At 34.2% G+C, this 19,320-nt stretch overlaps 1 protein-coding gene across 2 annotated transcripts in view; it reads left to right on the top strand.

Annotated features, from left to right (window-relative positions):
- Nucleotides 1-19,320, top strand: part of LOC117104616 (centrosomal protein of 290 kDa-like) — an 82,133-nt gene that overhangs the window by 43,444 nt on the left and 19,369 nt on the right. For both annotated transcript variants that reach the window (XM_033245471.1, XM_033245472.1), the window contains exons 34-36: nucleotides 1,815-2,014; nucleotides 3,350-3,437; nucleotides 5,763-5,888. In XM_033245471.1, the coding sequence (XP_033101362.1) occupies nucleotides 1,815-2,014; nucleotides 3,350-3,437; nucleotides 5,763-5,888 (414 nt within the window). The remainder of the gene's footprint in view (nucleotides 1-1,814; nucleotides 2,015-3,349; nucleotides 3,438-5,762; nucleotides 5,889-19,320) is intronic.

Genomic DNA, 19,320 nt, shown 5'->3' on the forward strand with positions numbered 1-19,320 from the left:
CCCCTAGATATGGCACTGGTTCTTTCTGGGGAGGGGTAAGGTAATCGTGGATATGAGTATGTTTTAATTGCAGATCTTAAAACAATGGGTGGCCACAAATGTTCTAGGTTTAATTGTTGTTTGCTTCTCTTTTTTTTTTTTTTATTATACTTTTTAACATGGATAACAAATTTCTCTGTGGGAACAGCGTGGGGGTGGGGGGAGGGCTTGTTTGAGCCACGTATCGTATGCTTCTATCATAGATGTTTATGAGTTGCATTTTTGTTATAATAAATGTTGCAATCAGGTACCGGTATGTGGTTGATAGGTATCTCTGGTTTGGGTATTCCGAGTGGGTGTTTGTGATAGTAGTTTCAGAAACTGGCAAAAACAGTTTCAGAATTATAGGTGAGGTAAATTTAGTGGCAAAACGGCCCCTACTGGATCCTCTGATTATTTCAAATGAGGAACATAGTGTTTTAAATGGGTAGTGTTTCAAATGGCGCACTTTTTAAAAATTGGTAGCACACTTTTCAAATGGGTAGCATTGTTTCAGATGGATAGCACTCTGTTTTGAATGGGTAGCACAATGTTTCAAATGGATAGCACACAGTGTTTTAAATTGGTAGCACAATATTTCAAATGGAAAGCACACAGTGTTTAAATGGGTAGCACACGTTTTAAATGGATAACATTTGTTTCAAATGGTTAGCACAATGCTTTAAAAGTGATAGCACAATGATTCAAATGGGTAGCACACTGTTTAAGTGGAGAGCACTTGTTTGAAGTGGGTAGCACAGTGTTTCAAATGGGTAGCACGATGTTTCAAAAAACCGAAGAATATACAAAGCGCTGGCGTCAATATTTCCCTAGTTGCTGGATACTTAGTTGATAAACCCGCAACTTTTCCTGATTCTTGAGGAGTATCCCTAGTCATGCTGCTTTACATACACAGTCTAATACATTCAATGCCACACCAACCTCTTAAGGTGATTATATAAGATTGAAAAATGTTAGTCTTATTATTTAAATTTTATGTTTGTTTAACTAAGAAATACCACGTCACATGTTTAGAATAATCTTTATTATTAATTGTACAGTATATTAAAATTTAATATAGGCCCCAACACTCTTGGTACATTGTGATGTAATTTCTTGCATATGTTTTTATTGTCAGCAGGTCTGGATCCCAACCAGTCACTCCTCACAAAAAATCAATTATTAGTTATTAATACAGGTTTAAACAGTAAAATGAAAGTTACAAAAAGTAGAAGAACCATTTAAATCTGACAATTCGTTGTAAAGTTACAGGAGTTAGAAATACAGATGTTTAAAGAACAGTATTTGAGAAATTAGCCTTCAATGTTTACGATTTCAGAGATTTCTCATGTACCAACATCACCAGATCCTTAAAAATTATAGTTTTAAGGTCAAAAATTGGGAAAATAACAACATAGCGTGATGTATAGATATAAGGTTAGTTTAGTGCAAAAAAATAGATTTAAAAAATGTTTACATTCCAACATGTTTGGGCCATTATATCTGAAACATGATTTGCGAGGAGTGGCTTGTGTTCACCACAATTGTTTGTGCTTCTGATTATAAAAATTATCTATAAAATGCCACTATTATAGCCCAACATTGGTTGTCTGAAAAAAAATTCCCTAAAAGTACCTCCAGTGAAATACACAGTGCCTCCAACCACAAGTTGTGTGTTGCATAATTTCCATAGCCTTGGTTGTCCAGTCAGTGGCTGGGTACATTGTTCCTTTTCTATCACTGAACTTACACCAAATACCATTTTTTGATATTTTTATTTTTGCTTTCTAATTTAGGATTTAATAAATAAGCCATCAGCTGCAATACCAAGCAGTAAACAACTTCAAAGACTGTCAGAATTGGAGGAGGTGGTAGCGGAGCAGGACAACGCCATGTCCGCACTGTCCATTAAGTTAAAACACTCTGTCACAGAGGTCGCAAAGTGGAAGCAAATTATGGAAAGAAAAACAGAAGAATTCACCAAAGCTAAACAACTGTGCGTATATTTATGAGAAGTTTTTTTTTTCTTTTTTTTTAGCCGTAGGTTTTACTGCATTTAGCTTTAAATAAACTAGTGTTGTATTGGCATACCGTAGAGTGAAATAAATTGCCTCCAGTCGAATTTGAACTTCCAACGAAAGGCTCAATGGCCTAGTTGGTTAAGGTGTTTGCATAGAGGGCAGAAGTTGGGATTCATCAGTGAATTTTCTTTCTGCCGCTAAATATTCTTCTCTTAGTTTTCAGTCACTTTTAATTATAATTTTTTTACTATTTATTCTGGTTTTATTATTATTATTATTCTGTTAGGCTTATTCATTATGTATTATTGTTGGTATTTTCACTCTAGCTTATACTTTTGTAGAACTTATCTGTTTTATTCTTTTAAGATGCACTATATCTATATAAATTATATGCCTTATACAATACTATATATATCATTGTTTTGGCTTCCTGCTTCCATCATTATAACTATGTTTTATTTGCCTTTCAATACTTTTATAGGCCCACATTTATTTAATTTACAATATTGCTTTGTATAATTTTATATATATATAATTTTTTTTTTTTTCTTTTTCATAGCCGCTTCCTGTTCTTGGTTTTAGTTATGCTTTATGTTTAGATTATCCATTAACCATGGATGAATTAATTCCTCCATGCATAAACTATAGTAATGCTTTCCTACAGTCCACCACTTGCTCATTCATTGTTCACCCTTATCACTGTTTATTTGTACATTATAATTAATCCTTTATAGACATATGCCGACTTGCTTTGACTTAATTACCGTATTGTTTCTCAAATTGTATATTGCCAAGATACTTTCTCAATATGTTCTCATTTTATGTCAAGCGTTGACAAAGACTACAGGAGTAGCTGAAATATTCGCCTAATAAATTGTAGTGTTTCTAAAGTCAACATCTTACGTATTTGAGTTTCTTTACTGTTACGTTATATTATATTGATAATAATACAAAATGATTGAAATTAAACATTTTATACGAAAAACAAGAAATACAAAACCAAGAAATAATAACGATTGTTTCAACAATAATTAAAGTAATTTCCTTTGGCTTCCTCGTTTTCTGTCTCTTATACACATCTAGATGTGTATAAGAGACAGTATATATACTATATATATATATTATATATATAGTCGTATATATATATACTACTCCTAACTGACACCTACGGTGAAAAAGCCTTTGTCTACATTTCGCCTTAACGTCGTTAAAATTTCCCCTTAATAGCGGCAGTATTTTTGCCTTAAGGAATTGTTTTTAACCCTAATGATGTATATAAATGTAAACAAATTTTATAATTTCTGTTTCAGAATGGAAAAATCTCATGACAAGGAAACTGATGAATTAAAAACAGAAATCCGAGAAACAACGGAAATACTTTATCAGAAGGAAAAACAAGTAAGTGTAACTGTGTGTCTCAAAGTTTTATTACAATGACCCCCAACAGCAGAAAAACTCTCCATAGCCTATGTTTTGGTGATTGATTGAGGATCTGGCTTCATATTGCAGTTGCTAATATTTGAGATTGAATGAGTAATCCATAATTAGATACATTAGTATGAATTGATCGATCGTTTGGATGATATAGCAATCGTTTGGTTGATTTGTAGATTGAATGATTTGATTGAAAATGTGGTTTCTCATAACAGTTGCTGAAAAGAGCCAGATGAAATGTTTGAATGGTTATTGATTAAATTAATTTATTGATCCACTGAGCAATGATTGGAAACAAAACAAAGTACAGTAGACTACCAACTTTATTTTTTAATTAGCTTTAGTCAATGCTGACATTATTATTATTATTATTATTATTATTGAATAAGAAAGCAAGATTTTTTTAAAATTTATTTCTTTACACTAATATCCTAATATTACTATTAACAATAAGTTCTACTGTCTTGTTTGCTTAAGTGTCAACGTAATTAATTTACATCAATGACCACCGAATATTCTGTTAGCAGAATGGTTGAAATTATTAATAATAATGAATACTTTATGCATATGGACCAATAATAGTTAACAACAAACTTAATTACTGTCTTATATACAAATATTATGCACATGATGCTACTCTCAAATATGAGACTGAGGAACTTGTGGAGTTGTTTTAGTTGAGAACATTTTTGACACTTTGAACCCAGAATCTTAGGATTCTATGAAAAATACACCACAAGATGTGCGCAACAAGTCATTTTTAATGTTGATCCATTCGGACTGCCACCGACAATCAACAGATGTCATCTTGTCGCATATCGCTCACAACGAGCTGAGTTTGATTCGTTGTACGCAGCGCAGTGAGTACCAGAATTTTGAGCTCCATTATACAGTCCACTGTTATGGGCTGAAATCATACAATCCAGTTCTATAATGATTGTGGGAACTTACAACAATAAAGATAGTTTCGATATCGCATTTGAGATCATCAATTTTTTTTTCTTATTTAATTGGCATAAAACAAATTGAGCACACAATTTCTTTTGCAAAAATACTACAATCCAAATTATTTTGTTTTGTTGTCAGTGATAGTGATGATAAGGGAAAATATTGGAATTTTATATACTGTATTTTTATTTTGGCATTTTCATATTCATTATATGCTCAATTCATTCCAATTCAAACAACAAATTACATATAATATATAACATCTACAAGATAACAAGAAATACTTAAACTGGCGTGCATACGAAATTGGTTGTTCATAACAAAAAAAGAAACATTTTCAGGAATTCCTTAACTACTCTAATTGGAGACTTGTCCTCTTCCAATACTGTGTTTAAAATTATGTATAGTAGGTTATTATAAAACTAATCATTATTATTGATATTCTTTTTTGAAACTAATTGAAAGTGCAATTTACACCGAAAAAAACGGATTAAAAAACCGAAAGGTCCACTGATTAATCTCAGATAAGAAAGTATAATACATACTCCAAGTATTGAAACACACGCCATCGTGTTGGGATTCAATATTTTGACATTAATTATGTCATCATCAGGAATTATATATGTATTATACCTTCAAAACAGATTCATTTCACACAAAAAGTGGACCTACACTACCTTTTGGGAGCACTGCTATATATGGAGTAAACTTCATTAATTTCTAACAAAAGTAAAGCAAGCTCCCACTACAAGATAAGTTTGCAGCAGTGGCAAATTTTATATTCAATTCAATATATTGACACTACAAACCCATAAAGGCTATTATTGGTACAATTACAATGATATACATAGTATAATATACATATATATTGTAGGAGTATATAATATACAGTATACTCATACTTACATATACCTACCTACCCCACAAGTATATAAAATGGGTCAAAGTTTACATCCTTGAATAGCCCCAGAACTTTAAGAAAGTTATTAAGAACTTAAGGTTGTGAGTTTGAAACGTGTCTTGGTATTCAATTCCTTTTCCAATTTGAAGAAATTTTTTTTTTTTTAATTGTAAGTATTTTAATTTTGTACAAACGATCATTTTAAATAACTTTTTTTCTTTTTTTTTTGTACAAATAAGCATTCTAATTATTTAAAAATTTCTATCTCATTAGCTCTTCCAAAAAACCCAATATAATTACTTGCGCCTGTATTGTATTTAAGCATGTAGGGATGCGCAGCCCAGTGAGCGGTCGTTATTGTTGGGTTGATCATTTTTATTATTTTCATGCATAATATTACCTATTTTTTGTCATTATCACAACTATTTAAATTGTTTCAGTTGGAATCAATTGGAGAAGAACTAGACAGACAGAAACAGTTGAATGCAAAAGCACCAAGCCAGACAATGAAGACCTTGGTAGATAGACTGAAAAATGACTTAGCATTAAAAGAAAAGCAACACAAGGTAGGATGATAAATATTATTACACAGGTGACCAGACCCTAGTGTTTGTCATAACATCTATGCTTTCAGTAGTTAATAACATTGGTATTAGTCCATCACTGTAAAAAGCCGTGACTCCAACAATTGGGTTTGATTTTTAATGTTTGCAGTACCAGGCTAGGCTAAAATATATGTAAAAATCAGTTAATTAATTTCAAATCGATCAACCAAGTTCTTGGGCACACGTAGATAGCATCAATGTAATATCTCTGTAAACTTTATAGACGTCACTGAGGTCTGTGAACACTAATGAGCTATTATACTGCTGTTACATTTGTTTTACATGGATATACATTCACACGCTTGTGTAAATGTTACAATTTCTTTAATTTTGCTAGATATTTGTGTGTTTAAATCAGGTATTTATCTGTTATAATTATGCTTACTGCAAAGCCTACAGACACAATACAAAACCGAGGTCCTCAATAAAATGAAAAAAATGTAATAACAAACAGTCTCTTACAAAGTGATTGTCGTTTAATATTTCTGATTCAGGGGAAAATAATGACTTTTCGGTCGTTTTTCTGCAGACCGGTAGCTATTTCACAAGGGGCATGTGTACATACTTCCGCATTCGCTAGCCGTTTGTCAGTCAGTTTGCTTTGCGGTTATATATGGAATGCCTAAATAGCAACTTTCAATCACAGTTGATTTTCAAGCAGACTTCACTGTTTCACATCATTTTAGTGGTTTCTAAATATTTTTATGTTATGAAAAATATATGAAATAGCTACCAAATCCTGTACCCAAATGCAAGGTTAATTGTCCATGAAGCATGCTTTGTAAATAATAAAACATGAACTAACCACTGCAACAAAGTAAAGAAAAAAATTAACTAGATACCATGCAACATGCAGCCTATCTTTTTCTTTTTATGAAAACTAATCACAACACTAGAGGGATAGCGAGCAAAGCGATATTAGTAAGATGAAAGAAAAAGGCCAAAGCTGTTTATTAGTGCTTGATTCACAGGGTACATCAAGAAATACAGATGCAGATTCTTCTAGACCTCCATCTTCAATAGTACATGTGACATTTTTGCCATTAGCCTCCTCAGTTACATGTATTTCTATCCAGTTTTTGTTCAATTCCATTTTCACCTGGCTTTTTATCTTGTCTGGAATATACCAATGGAAACTAGCACTCTCTGTGAAGTTGCCAACACATTTTAATCTGGCTGCTTCTTTTGCTGAAAAACACTGCTTGCCTGATATGTTAACAATGAACATGTTACTTACATTGAGTGTGACTTCTTTGCTATATGTCTTTTCCAGTTTACTATTTGAGTAGTAACAAGAATACTTTTGCCCATTTAAGTTTGGATGGGCCCTGAATGTCATTTCAATCATGATATGTGATCCATTGTTAATTATTTCACTCGTTGATTCTTTCCCAGCGAATTGCAAAATGGGTTGTGGAGATGTGTTCTCAGTTATGCAACTCACTATTACATTCTCCATAATATCATAAAACGGCTTGGATATCGTGCATATTGGATATTCTTCAGAGGGAACTTCAATTAGGTCCAAATAGGCTTTATGTGATGACACTGAAATGTTTTCAAAGTTATAGGCAGCTACGTAGTACCCCTTATCAGAGCGGATAAGTGGATTTATTCTCAATGTGAACTGTCCAGTATCTCTGTTTGCCTCATCGTACGTTATACGAGGATCACTTTTATTGACGTATATCGTATCTTTATACCAGCTAAGCATAGATCCTGGCGCTGCATCTATTAGCGTAACAGTAAAGTCGGTTGATTCGCCTTCCTTTTCAGTTACATTTTGTGGTTGGTCCAAGACTCTTGTAGCTTGTGGTTCAATGACCACAAATAAATTTGTTAAAAAGTACACAAACAACCAGATGTAAGCAAAACCAAACATTTTGATTATTTCAAATATTTAAAGTTGTTTGCAATTATACCTTTCTGTTGCTCATTCTGTAGCAGGTCATAATGATGGCACTTTCACCTTCTGATGTTGTGATGAACCTCAATTTCCTTCTTAATGTTCAGTACAACTAACTGTACAACTACAACAATGCATGCAATTCTTCTAGTAGTAAACGTATGAGGGCAGCATAATAATGTTAGGAAACTGCAGCAATGAGGCAATCACTGTTTATGCCAGCTTTATGGATTCAGGTAACATGCTTTTCATTATCACTGGTTTTTTGTATTTAAGCCGGAAGTTAAATGTAACCCTTGAGGGACAACCGTCTACCACCTACTCTAATAATTCTAGTGCCCCACAGGGCTTTGTTCTTGGATCTGTATTCTTTCTTGTCTATTATTTATTTTATTTATTTTTTAAAAGCTTTCTTTAACCAGAGAGTATCCATTCAGTGATTAGCACTGTTTTTCAAGGAAGCCCTGGTACATACAGTAAATATAACAAAAAAAAAAACATGAAATTCCAAAGTAACTAAAAGTACAGCAAAAACAATAAGATAGCCTAAAACTGAAAAGAAAGCAGACAAATGAAAACTAATAAAGAAAAATAAAAAACACAAGTTAAAATAGACTTACAGTACTATGTCTGTTTGAACAACAGAACATAAGGCTTTTCCCCATTGCTTTAATGAGAAATGAAGTTGAAATTGCAACAAAAAGAGTCTTTATAAAATAAGGTATAAAGTAAAAAACCACTGAAAACCTATATAATTTTAATTTAGTGGGAAAAATGAAGTAGTAAAAAAAAAACAAAAGAAAACCAAGTTCACTGTGATGTTATTAGTGGGAGTTGAACCATTGCACGCTATAAGTGCCGACCTTGCATAGGAAAGTGCATTTTCAGTTCATAGCAATTTCGTTACTGAAAGCAAAAATTGTTCATGCATATCACGGTAGTTTTGAGTTTAACCTAGCTGTAACTGGTTTAGGCGCTTCGAAAATATAAATTGCGTTTAAATAATATTAACTGTCAACAAAAGATCTTTAAATGGTCCTCATATCCACACCCTACTGCAGATCATCACCAAAATTGGATCATTTCTTCATTTCACCATGAAAAAGTATTCGGCAAAGTGTCATTTTTATCCATATGTAACTGGGCGCAAGCAATTTAAAAGACCCTCAAAACTGGATCGTCAATATACATAATAATATCGTCCTTGTAACTTGGGTTTAAACTTTCCCGAAAGTTTTATTCGGAACAGTTGACTGTTTTTGAAATAGGGACTTTTAGATTGTGTGGACGTGGACCTGGTTCACGTCGACTAGTCATGCGTGTCAACGTAGTCAACTATACCTGTTGACTACAAATGAAAACCTTTTAGATTTCAGTCGACATGTAGCGCGCGCTAGGCAACCTTATTAAGCAGCTGTGTCATGGCGAACCTTCATCGACTTCGCGAAATTGTCGTCTTTGCATATTCTAAAGGTGTCTTGGACGATGAGGAATTCATATTTTTATACAATACAAATAAACCCAAAAATGCCGAATTCAGGTACCGAGATTATCAGAAATTTGATCTAGACAAGTACAACAATGATGAATGTAATGCATACTTCAGGGCGCATCCGGTGCGTCAACTGCGATGATGCAGATAGTTAACAGCCTCCCCGGCCGGCTGCGCTCGCTGCGGTGCAAGTTTGCATTGCATGCACAATGGCGTAAGCACGCTCATGAACTTCCACAGCCTTTTTTGTGTTTACGAAGGCAGTAGAAATTACATAACTGCCTGTGCATTAAAAAGCAAATAATACAGATTAATTCAACACAAGTTAGAAACTTCCCCCAGACTCTGTCTGCCTCAGTTGGACGAACTTAAAGAAGGCAGCGTTGCCGCTATATTTTCATCTTCCATCTTTAAAATTCACAAGCGAGCACGGCGTCCTAGATTTAGGACGACGGGAAAAACGAGGTGAACACGTTCTCGATTTTGGTAGTGGACGAGGGAGACGACGTAACGCATGCACAGTGCCTTAAAATGACCTCATCACGTAGCAGTCTGGGACGTTTTCCTTTAATGGTCCTCATATTCACACCCTACGCCAGATCATCACAAAAATTCAGTCATTTCTTTACTGAACCTTTACAAACTACTACAAAAAGTTGCATTTACACCCATTGAAAACATTTTATAGATATTTACGTCTGGGATCTCAAAAATTTAAATGACCCTCTGATGTACACCCTGTCGCCAACACATAATACTATCTTCCTTGAAGCTTGGTTAAACTTTTTCCGAATGTTTCATTCAGATCAGTTAATCCATTTACAAAATATGTGGTCGGGGACATTTTTCTTTCGATGGTCCTCAGATCTACACCCTACTCTGCATCGTCACAAAAATTTAAGCATTTCTTTACTCAACCTTGACAAACTGTTATATACCCATTGATTTTTTCAAAAGATGTATTTAGGTCTGGGTCCTCAAAAATTGAAATAACCCTCCCATTTACACCCTTGACTGATTCGTTGCCAGCACATAATAATTTATTCCTTATAACCTTGTTAAACATTTTTTTCCAAATGTTTCATTCAGATCAGCTAATCCATTTTCAAAATATGTGGTCTGGGACGTTTTCCTTGAAATGGCACTCAAATCCACACCATACTGCGGATCGTCACAAACTTTTAATCATTTTTGTACAAGACCTTTACAAAGTATTATAGAATGTTTCATTAAGACCCATTGGTTTTTTTAAAGAGATATTTAGGTTGAAAAGACCCTCAAATTTACACCCTTCACTGGATCGTCACTAACACATAAAAATTTCTTCCTTGTAATTTGATTAAACATTCCTGCAAGTTTTCATTCAGATCAACTGACCGGTATTTGAAATATCCAGTGTAGACTGTTTGACCTTAAATCACTTTAATTGGTACGCGCACCCCACTATACAGTAGATTGACACTAAATATTATCCTTGATGTATGGCCTATGCTTCGGTAAAGCAGGGAAATTAAGCATGGGAAATGACCAAAGTGATGGACAGAAAAAAAACAGTGCAAAAAAATAGGAAAAATATATGCAAGAAAAAAAACTCGGAAAAAAAATAATGGCTTTTCCCAGTACTGTGGGGAAAAGCCAATTAAACAAAAGGAAAGGTACAGTCTTACTGAATACAGATAAAGGCTTCTAGAAAGAGAACCAAATTGTAACAAATGTTGGGAGAAAGATTGTTCCAAAGATGAGCAGCTCTGTTATGAAATGTACGCTCACCACAGTTTAAATTTGCATGTGGAACAACTAAAGTTTTTGATATTTTATTCCTAGTAGGGTATAAGAATGAACAGAGTGGGTGAAGGTGAATTTAGAAAACAGATATTCAGGGGCATTACCATTTAAACATTTAAACACTGTAAGTAAAATCTGGTTTGTCCATCGATCATTTAGTTCAAGCCAATGAAGGGTCATCATTCACATTTAATATTGGCTGATAATAAAATTCTTGCAAATCAATTTTGCTGCTTTTGCATCTTTGACTTATGAATGTTACTACAGTTTGACCAAATTTGACTACAGTAATCGAAATGAGGAATTATTAGTGCCTCACCAAGCATTTTGAGAGCAGAATTTGTTTAAGTAAAGTTTAACATAGCGAATAATACCACGTTTTGAAGAAAAATACTCAATATGATGATTCCAATTATTCAAACTGTATAATGATATACCAGATACAGTTTTGTCTCAGCTCGGTACTATGTATGCTGGTGACTCTACTCTCTCTGCTCTAACTCCTCTAGATCCTCTTGCAACGATGTTGCGTTATTTAAAGGTGATCTGAAGTATGTTCTGAAGTGGGGTGAAGACTCACAAGTTACGTTTAACTCAAAGAAAACCAAATTGATTCTATGCATCCTTCCGACAGTATGGGCCAACGTGAGAGCTACCTGAAGTGCCTGACCTTTGTCTACATGGTCTTGACTTCTGTCCAGGAGTGGCATAGTTACCAACCTAATAAATTTTAAATGCGTGACTACACCAGTTGTCTGCGTGGCAGGGGCAGATTTAGTAGGGGCACAAGAGCACATGCTCCTCCGTTTTGTCACTAAATTTTAAAAATTTCAATACATAGGGGCCTACAGTATTATGTGTTCCTCTCTTAGCTGGAGCTTTTTTGCCCCCTCCCCCCTTCACCCGTTTGAAGAATTTTTGATCCGTCCCTAGGGGCGTGGCCGCCAGAGCCACCGCTGGGGTCAAGGGGCGGAATCCCGGTGGTGGTCGGGTTTGAGCATGAGTCACATAATCAACGGTCGGTTGTGACAATGAATGCGAAGCCCCGAAAAATATGACATTTTTAGGGGTTTCAAAGGCTTATTTAATCAAATTTAGAGTCTACTATATCTAGAAAATACATTTAAATTCACTTCCTGCTGACTGTTTTTCTCAGGTTTATTACCTCCCTTCATTTAAGAGGAATGTTAATTCTATTTTTGTGCTCCCCAGCTTTGTTTTGGGGTTATTTCCCAAAATAGAAACTTCAAAGAAAATAGATAACTTAAATGAAATATAAAAGAATACAAATAATATAAGAAATATGTGTGATGTCTTTTTATAATAATTATTCTTTTATTTTCTTGGATTGGATTGGATTGGATTTATTTGGTGTAAACACCAAAGGATAGCCCACGAAAGTCTAGAAGAAGACTTATTTCCAGTAGGGTCCTTCCGGTGGTGATTGGGCAGTACACCGGGAGACAATCCCCTACTCTTTTCCGAAGAGTGTACTGCGTTCCTTAACGTTCACATACGATACGATACGATACGATATTCTTTATTGTCATTGGAACAACAGGGTACAAATGAAATTCAAGTGATTGATCAAGGTACAATTTCAGAGAGGAATAAAGAAAAAAGTAAACTAACAAAGAACTCCAAAAAGACATCTGAAAGACAGTGCGCTTTTGTAACTTGTATTTCAGCCCTCTAGCTGAAACACAAGTAGAGGCAGCATTTGGAATTGAACCGGGGACCTAGAGAACTCCACGGTTCAGCGCACACACAGTGACTACCACCAGATTAGCTGACTGAGCTGTGGACTAAAAATGTTGTGGAACGGAGCCCTAAATTTCTCAGAAAATTCAACATAAGAAGTGCTTCTTTTACCCCCTACTTCTAAAGGTCTGGCTATAGTAATAGGCCATGGGCTGGAGGGGAGTCACCATACACCCCCTCCCCCCCCCCCCAAGTTAAACTTCCTTGATACCATTTTGTTCATACAGGCATATAGAAGAAAAAATTTGATGTTAACAAGAAAAATATAGGGATGCATTGTATGTACTTGCTTCATCTGTAATGGTCATTAGTGTTTTATGGTCCATACTTTTTTTTTGGGGGGGGGGGGGGACGGGTAACATTTATGTCCATAACCTGTGAATTAAAAATCCCATCAATGTCATTTTGGTAGCAATGTGTAGCATATATGTTTCTTAATCATATGCAGTTTAAATAAAATTAATTGGACAATTATTAACGTCCCTAGAGTTCAAAAGGTCATCAACCTTTTTCTAAAATGCAAATTTTTTCATAAAATATCAATAAACTTCAGTGTCATATGTCTAATTTTAGATGTATTTGATACAAATTGTGTTTTTCTTGTGGTAATTAACATATGGAATACAAAAATTGGGGTTAACAAGAAAAAAAATTAAAATGCATTATGTACTATTGTCAATGTTTATGATCCGAGAAATTTGTAATCAACAACAGTTTTTGGGTAGGGGATAAAATGCTCATAACTCTTGATTTACTCAATAGATTTGTATGATGTTTGTATCAACATTTAGCCTATAGATTGGTCAGTCATTCCAATTTAAAAAGTTTTGAAATTGGCAGAAATTGATGCAACTAGAGGTCAAAAGTTCATTGACCTACACAGAAAAGTTGTATATTTATTCCCAATTCACTCACAAACGTTTACAAATCTACAGTTGTGAGTAGATTTGATACCAATTAGTATTTTCTATTATTTCCTAAAATGTGGCCAACACATTTTTTTTTTTTTTTTGGCCTAAAAGCACCTGAAACTGAAACTGATTGCCTGCTTGTCTATCATCATATACCGGTAGTTTATAACAAGATTGGCTTTCACATGAAGTAAGATTTGCTGATCTACACTTTCACTGAATAACCTTTGGCATGTGTACTGTATATATCCCTGGTTCTTAATTTGTTTAAAGAGAAAAGAATTTACATGCAATCTCTCTAGGCTTCACTGTGCTCCAGGCCACACTCCCCCATGCACAACACATTATTGAAGACTGCTAAATGTTAATTCTCTCACTGTTTGAATTTAGAATAAGTTCCTGGTTTTAAATTTAGATTTGCTCGTCTACACCCCCGTTCCGCAACCTTTTTAGCTCATGACCCAAATTATATGTCAAGCACTCAGACGCGAAGGCAAATTTCTCACCTGAATTTCATGGTAAAATGATTGAATGTTATTGTTTTGAGTGAGTTAAGTCGTTTTTACGTGCGAGGAATAGTGGGTATCAGAACAACGCACTTGATTCTTTTGTCAATTGATTTAAAGATACAATCACTTACAAAATCAAGTAAGTATTTAAACAAAACCACATAATTTATCAACTTTGTCAATAAGATTTTAAAAAATGAATGATTTAAGGACCTTTTAAGTATACATAAATTCCTAGGTTTTCTGCCAGAAATTTATGGGTTATGCGAAGCCATAGACCATTAAATGGAAGGGAAAAATGTTTTCTCTTTTTAGCTGAAAGCCAAAGACATTGAAATGAACAAAACTAACACTTTCAAGTTGTCATACCTGAAGTACAAATGCCTAGGGGCGTGGCCGCCAGAGCCACCGCTGGGGTCAAGGGGCGGAATCCCGGTGGTGGTCGGGTTTGAGCATGAGTCACATAATCAACGGTCGGTTGTGACAATGAATGCAAAGCCCCGAAAAATATGACATTTTTAGGGGTTTCAAAGGCTTATTTAATCAATTTTAGAGTCTACTATATCTAGAAAATACATTTGAATTCACTTCCTACTGACTGTTTTTCTCAGGTTTATTACCTCCCTTCATTTAAGAGGAATGCTAATTCTATTTTTGTGCTTCCCAGCTTTGTTTTGGGGTTATTTCCCAAAATAGAAACTTCAAAGAAAATAGATAACTTAAATGAAATATAAAAGAATACAAATAATATAAGAAATATGTGTGGAGTATGAGTAATGTCTTTTTATAATAATTATTCTTTTATTTTCTTGGATTGGATTGGATTGGATTTATTCGGTGTAAACACCAAGGATAGCCCACGAAAGTCTAGAAGAAGACTTATTTCCAGTAGGGTCCTTCTGGTGGTGATTGGGCAGTACACCGGGAGACAATCCCCTACTCTTTTCCGAAGTGTGTACTGCGTTCCTTAACGTTCACATGGGCCATAATGTACACAGGACCAACGGCTTAAACCTCTCATCCGAAAGACAGTGCGCTTTTGTAACTTGTATTTCAGCCCTCTAGCTGAAACACAAGGAGAGGCAGCAATTGGAATTGAACCGGGGACCTAGAGATCTTTAGGTTCAGCGCACACACAGTGACTACCACCAGATTAGCTGACTGAGCTGTGGACTAAAAATGTTGTGGAACGGAGCCCTAAATTAATCAGAAAAATCAACATAAGAAGTGCTTCTTTTACCCCCTACTTCTAAAGGTCTGGCTATAGTAATAGGCCATGGGCTGGAGGGGAGTCACCGTGCACCCCCTCCCCCCCCCCCCCACAGTTAAACTTCCTTGATATCATTTTGTTCCTACAGGCATATAGAAGAAAAAATTTGATGTTAACAAGAAAAATATAGGGATGCATTGTATGTACTTGCTTCATCTGTAATGGTCATTAGTGTTTTATGGTCAATACTTTTTTGGGGGGAGGGGTAACATTTATGCCCATAACCTGTGAATTAAAAATCCCATCAATGTTATTTTGGTAGCAATGTGTAGCATATATGTTTCTTAATCATATGCAGTTTAAATAAAATTAATTGGACAATTATTAACGTCCCTAGTGTTCAAAAGGTCATCAACCTTTTTCTAAAATGCAAATTTTTTCATAAAATATCAATAAACTTCAGTGTCATATGTCTAATTTTAGATGTATTTGATACAAATTGTGTTTTTCTTGTGGTTATTAACATATGGAATACAAAAATTGGGGTTAACAAGAAAAAAAATTAAAATGCATTATGTACTATTGTCAATGTTTATGATCCAAGAAATTTGTAATCAACAAAAGTTTTTGGGTAGGGGATAACATTAAATGCTCATAACTTTTGATTTACTCAATAGATTTGTATGATGTTTGTATCAACATTTAGCCTATAGATTGGTCAGTCATCCAAATTTAAAAAGTTTTGAAATTGGCAGAAATTGATGCAACTAGAGGTCAAAAAGTTCATTGACCTACACAGAAAAGTTGTATATTTATTCCCAATTCACTCACAAACGTTTACAAATCTACAGTTGTGAGTAGATTTGATACCAATTAGTATTTTCTATTATTTCCCAAAATGTGGCCAACACATTTTTTTTTTTTGGCCTAAAAGCACCTGAAACTGAAACTGATTGCCTGCTTGTCTATCATCATATACCGGTAGTTTATAACAAGATTGGCTTTCACATGAAGCAAGATTTGCTGATCTACACTTTCACTGAATAACCTTTGGCATGTGTACTGTATATATCCCTGGTTCTTAATTTGTTTAAAGAGAAAAGAATTTACATGCAATCTCTCTAGGCTTCACTGTGCTCCAGGCCACACTCCCCCATGCACAACACATTATTGAAGACTGCTAAATGTTAATTCTCTCACTGTTTGAATTTAGAATAAGTTCCTGGTTTTAAATTTAGATTTGCTCGTCTACACCCCCGTTCCGCAACCTTTTTAGCTCATGACCCAAATTATATGTCAAGCACTCAGACGCGAAGGCAAATTTCTCACCTGAATTTCATGGTAAAATGATTGAATGTTATTGTTTTGAGTGAGTTAAGTCGTTTTTACGTGCGAGGAATAGTGGGTATCAGAACAACCCACTTGATTCTTTTGTCAATTGATTAAAGATACAATCACTTACAAAATCAAGTAAGTATTTAAATAAAACCACATAATTTATCAACTTTGTCAATAAGATTTTTTAAAATGAATGATTTAAGGACCTTTTAAGTATACATAAATTCCTAGGTTTTCTGCCAGAAATTTATGGGTTATGCGAAGCCATAGACCATTAAATGGAAGGGAAAAATGTTTTCTCTTTTTAGCTGAAAGCCAAAGACATTGAAATGAACAAAACTAACACTTTCAAGTTGTCATACCTGAAGTACAAATGTTTTGATAAGTATATTTTTTAACATGAAACGCACATTACAAAAGTAAACTGATGCACATCCCACACTTTAATTGCACTTTAATTTACTGTGATTTGATTTGTTTGTCCTTTTTCATTTTTTGTAAATTTTTCACGGTCTGAAGAGATTATGCGACCCATCTAAATTTTCCTGAGACCCAAACATTGGGTAGCGACCCATAGGTTGCAGAACGGTGGTCTACACTTCCATTGAATAACCTTTGGCACATCTACAATATATATAAATGGGTGAACCATCGATTCATTCAATATAGCCAACATCAGTGCATTTATTAATCAATTAATGCTTTAAGATAAACTTTCTTGGTCTTTTCACATATTAAAAAATACATAAACAGAATCTGGCATAAACAATTAGAAAATACATCAACATCAAACCAATCATAAAAATGACACCAAACAAACATCAAATTACAAATATTACAAATATTAATTTCAATATCAAAAATACAGAAAAATATCAAATTGCAGTTAAAAAATATATCAAAAATATTAAAATTGCACATAAATACTATATTGCTCTAACAATTACATACATACTTACACACATAAATCCACCAGTTACATAGAATATTCAAGTATTATTAAGACCCGTATATACTACGGTAATGTTTATTATTATCTGCATATATAGATTCCTGTTTTTCCTAATTTCAAAAAAATTATAGTCAATTGAATTTTATATATAAATAGCCGTTATTAAACAATAATTATACAGGATTTGATACAGATATTTCAACTTATTTAAGTAGTGATACCACAAGTTTACAAACTTACGTTGAATGACGCAATCTCATCATGACATCATGATAATGGTAAATTAAGTAAAAAAATCACTTTTATATTTGTGAAATAAAAATGCTAACTCATGTTTTGTGTGCTTCCTATCTCCTGAGTACTGTTAGGTCCTGAATTAGACGGTAGTATTTCCACTCACAATAGTGTAGTCGCAATACTACTTGCACAAGAAGAAATTCAACTAGATTTGAACTTGTCACTGAGGACGAGTTTGGTGATCCGCCGTTCTTTGACCCTCACGAAGTATGCGCGGTGCTGATTGAAAATTATTATATGCTAAAACATGTCTATTTAGTTTTTAAAAAGAGTAATTTTGAGCATTTTAATGACTTACGAATGTGTACACATCGTCTTAATGTCCGTGCGCACGGTAATCATATTAATGCAGTGTCACAAACCCAAAACATGTAACCGAAACGTAATTTCCAGCTTCAGTACGTGCTAGTGGGCGTGGAAATGAGCATACGGCGTGTAAATTATGGAAAGTTTTGGAATACTAAAAATGACCTGAAACGTGCTTTAAATTATCTGAAAAGTGATATTAACAATTTAAAAATGTTAACGCACAAGTACGAATACCTTATACGGCGTGCCCGAGGACGGTAATGACAAATGAATTTAAACCTTGTCAAGTTTAATTTAAAACCCCCTGTTGGTTGGTAATGCCACACGAATTTTCCTTTTACAGTATACGAACTATCGGTCTGATAGCGTCGAAATACAGTCTGCCGCCCTCTATTATAAAATTGTTTACATCTTTTAAGAAAGAGAGAGGGGAAGGCTCCAAAAAAACATTCTTTTTTGCCATGATGACGTCATCAAAATGAAAAATAAAGGACCACTTCTGAAAGAAAATTGTCTCAGCTATAACATACTCAAAGTTGGAAGACGATCGATCAAGGATAAGCGAGATACACTCAAATGCGTATTTTCAAAAATGACGTCATAGCTATAATTCACTTTCTTTGAATTCAGATGCCAATATGATGATGTCACAATGTCCGATCAGCCATTATGATCTTTAAAATCATATTTACTTATGTGCTTTTTAGAATATGTAATAAAATTTGGGGGTCACCTTTCATCCTAAGGAGCTATAACTAATTAAAAATAGGCCTGATTTTAGCATATTTTCACTGTATATCGGCACAAATCCGCGCAAAGATACCTATATTTGATGTGCACGTACGGCATTGCTATTGACCATAAGATGACCAAAAAGAATGGAAATTTGTAAACAATGTCAGGAACCCAAACTATGTGAAAAA

The sequence above is a fragment of the Anneissia japonica genome, unplaced genomic scaffold (genome assembly GCF_011630105.1).
Source record: "Anneissia japonica isolate Jap-2015-1 unplaced genomic scaffold, ASM1163010v1 scaffold287712_len2945570_cov188, whole genome shotgun sequence".
Lineage (NCBI taxonomy): Eukaryota > Metazoa > Echinodermata > Crinoidea > Comatulida > Comatulidae > Anneissia > Anneissia japonica.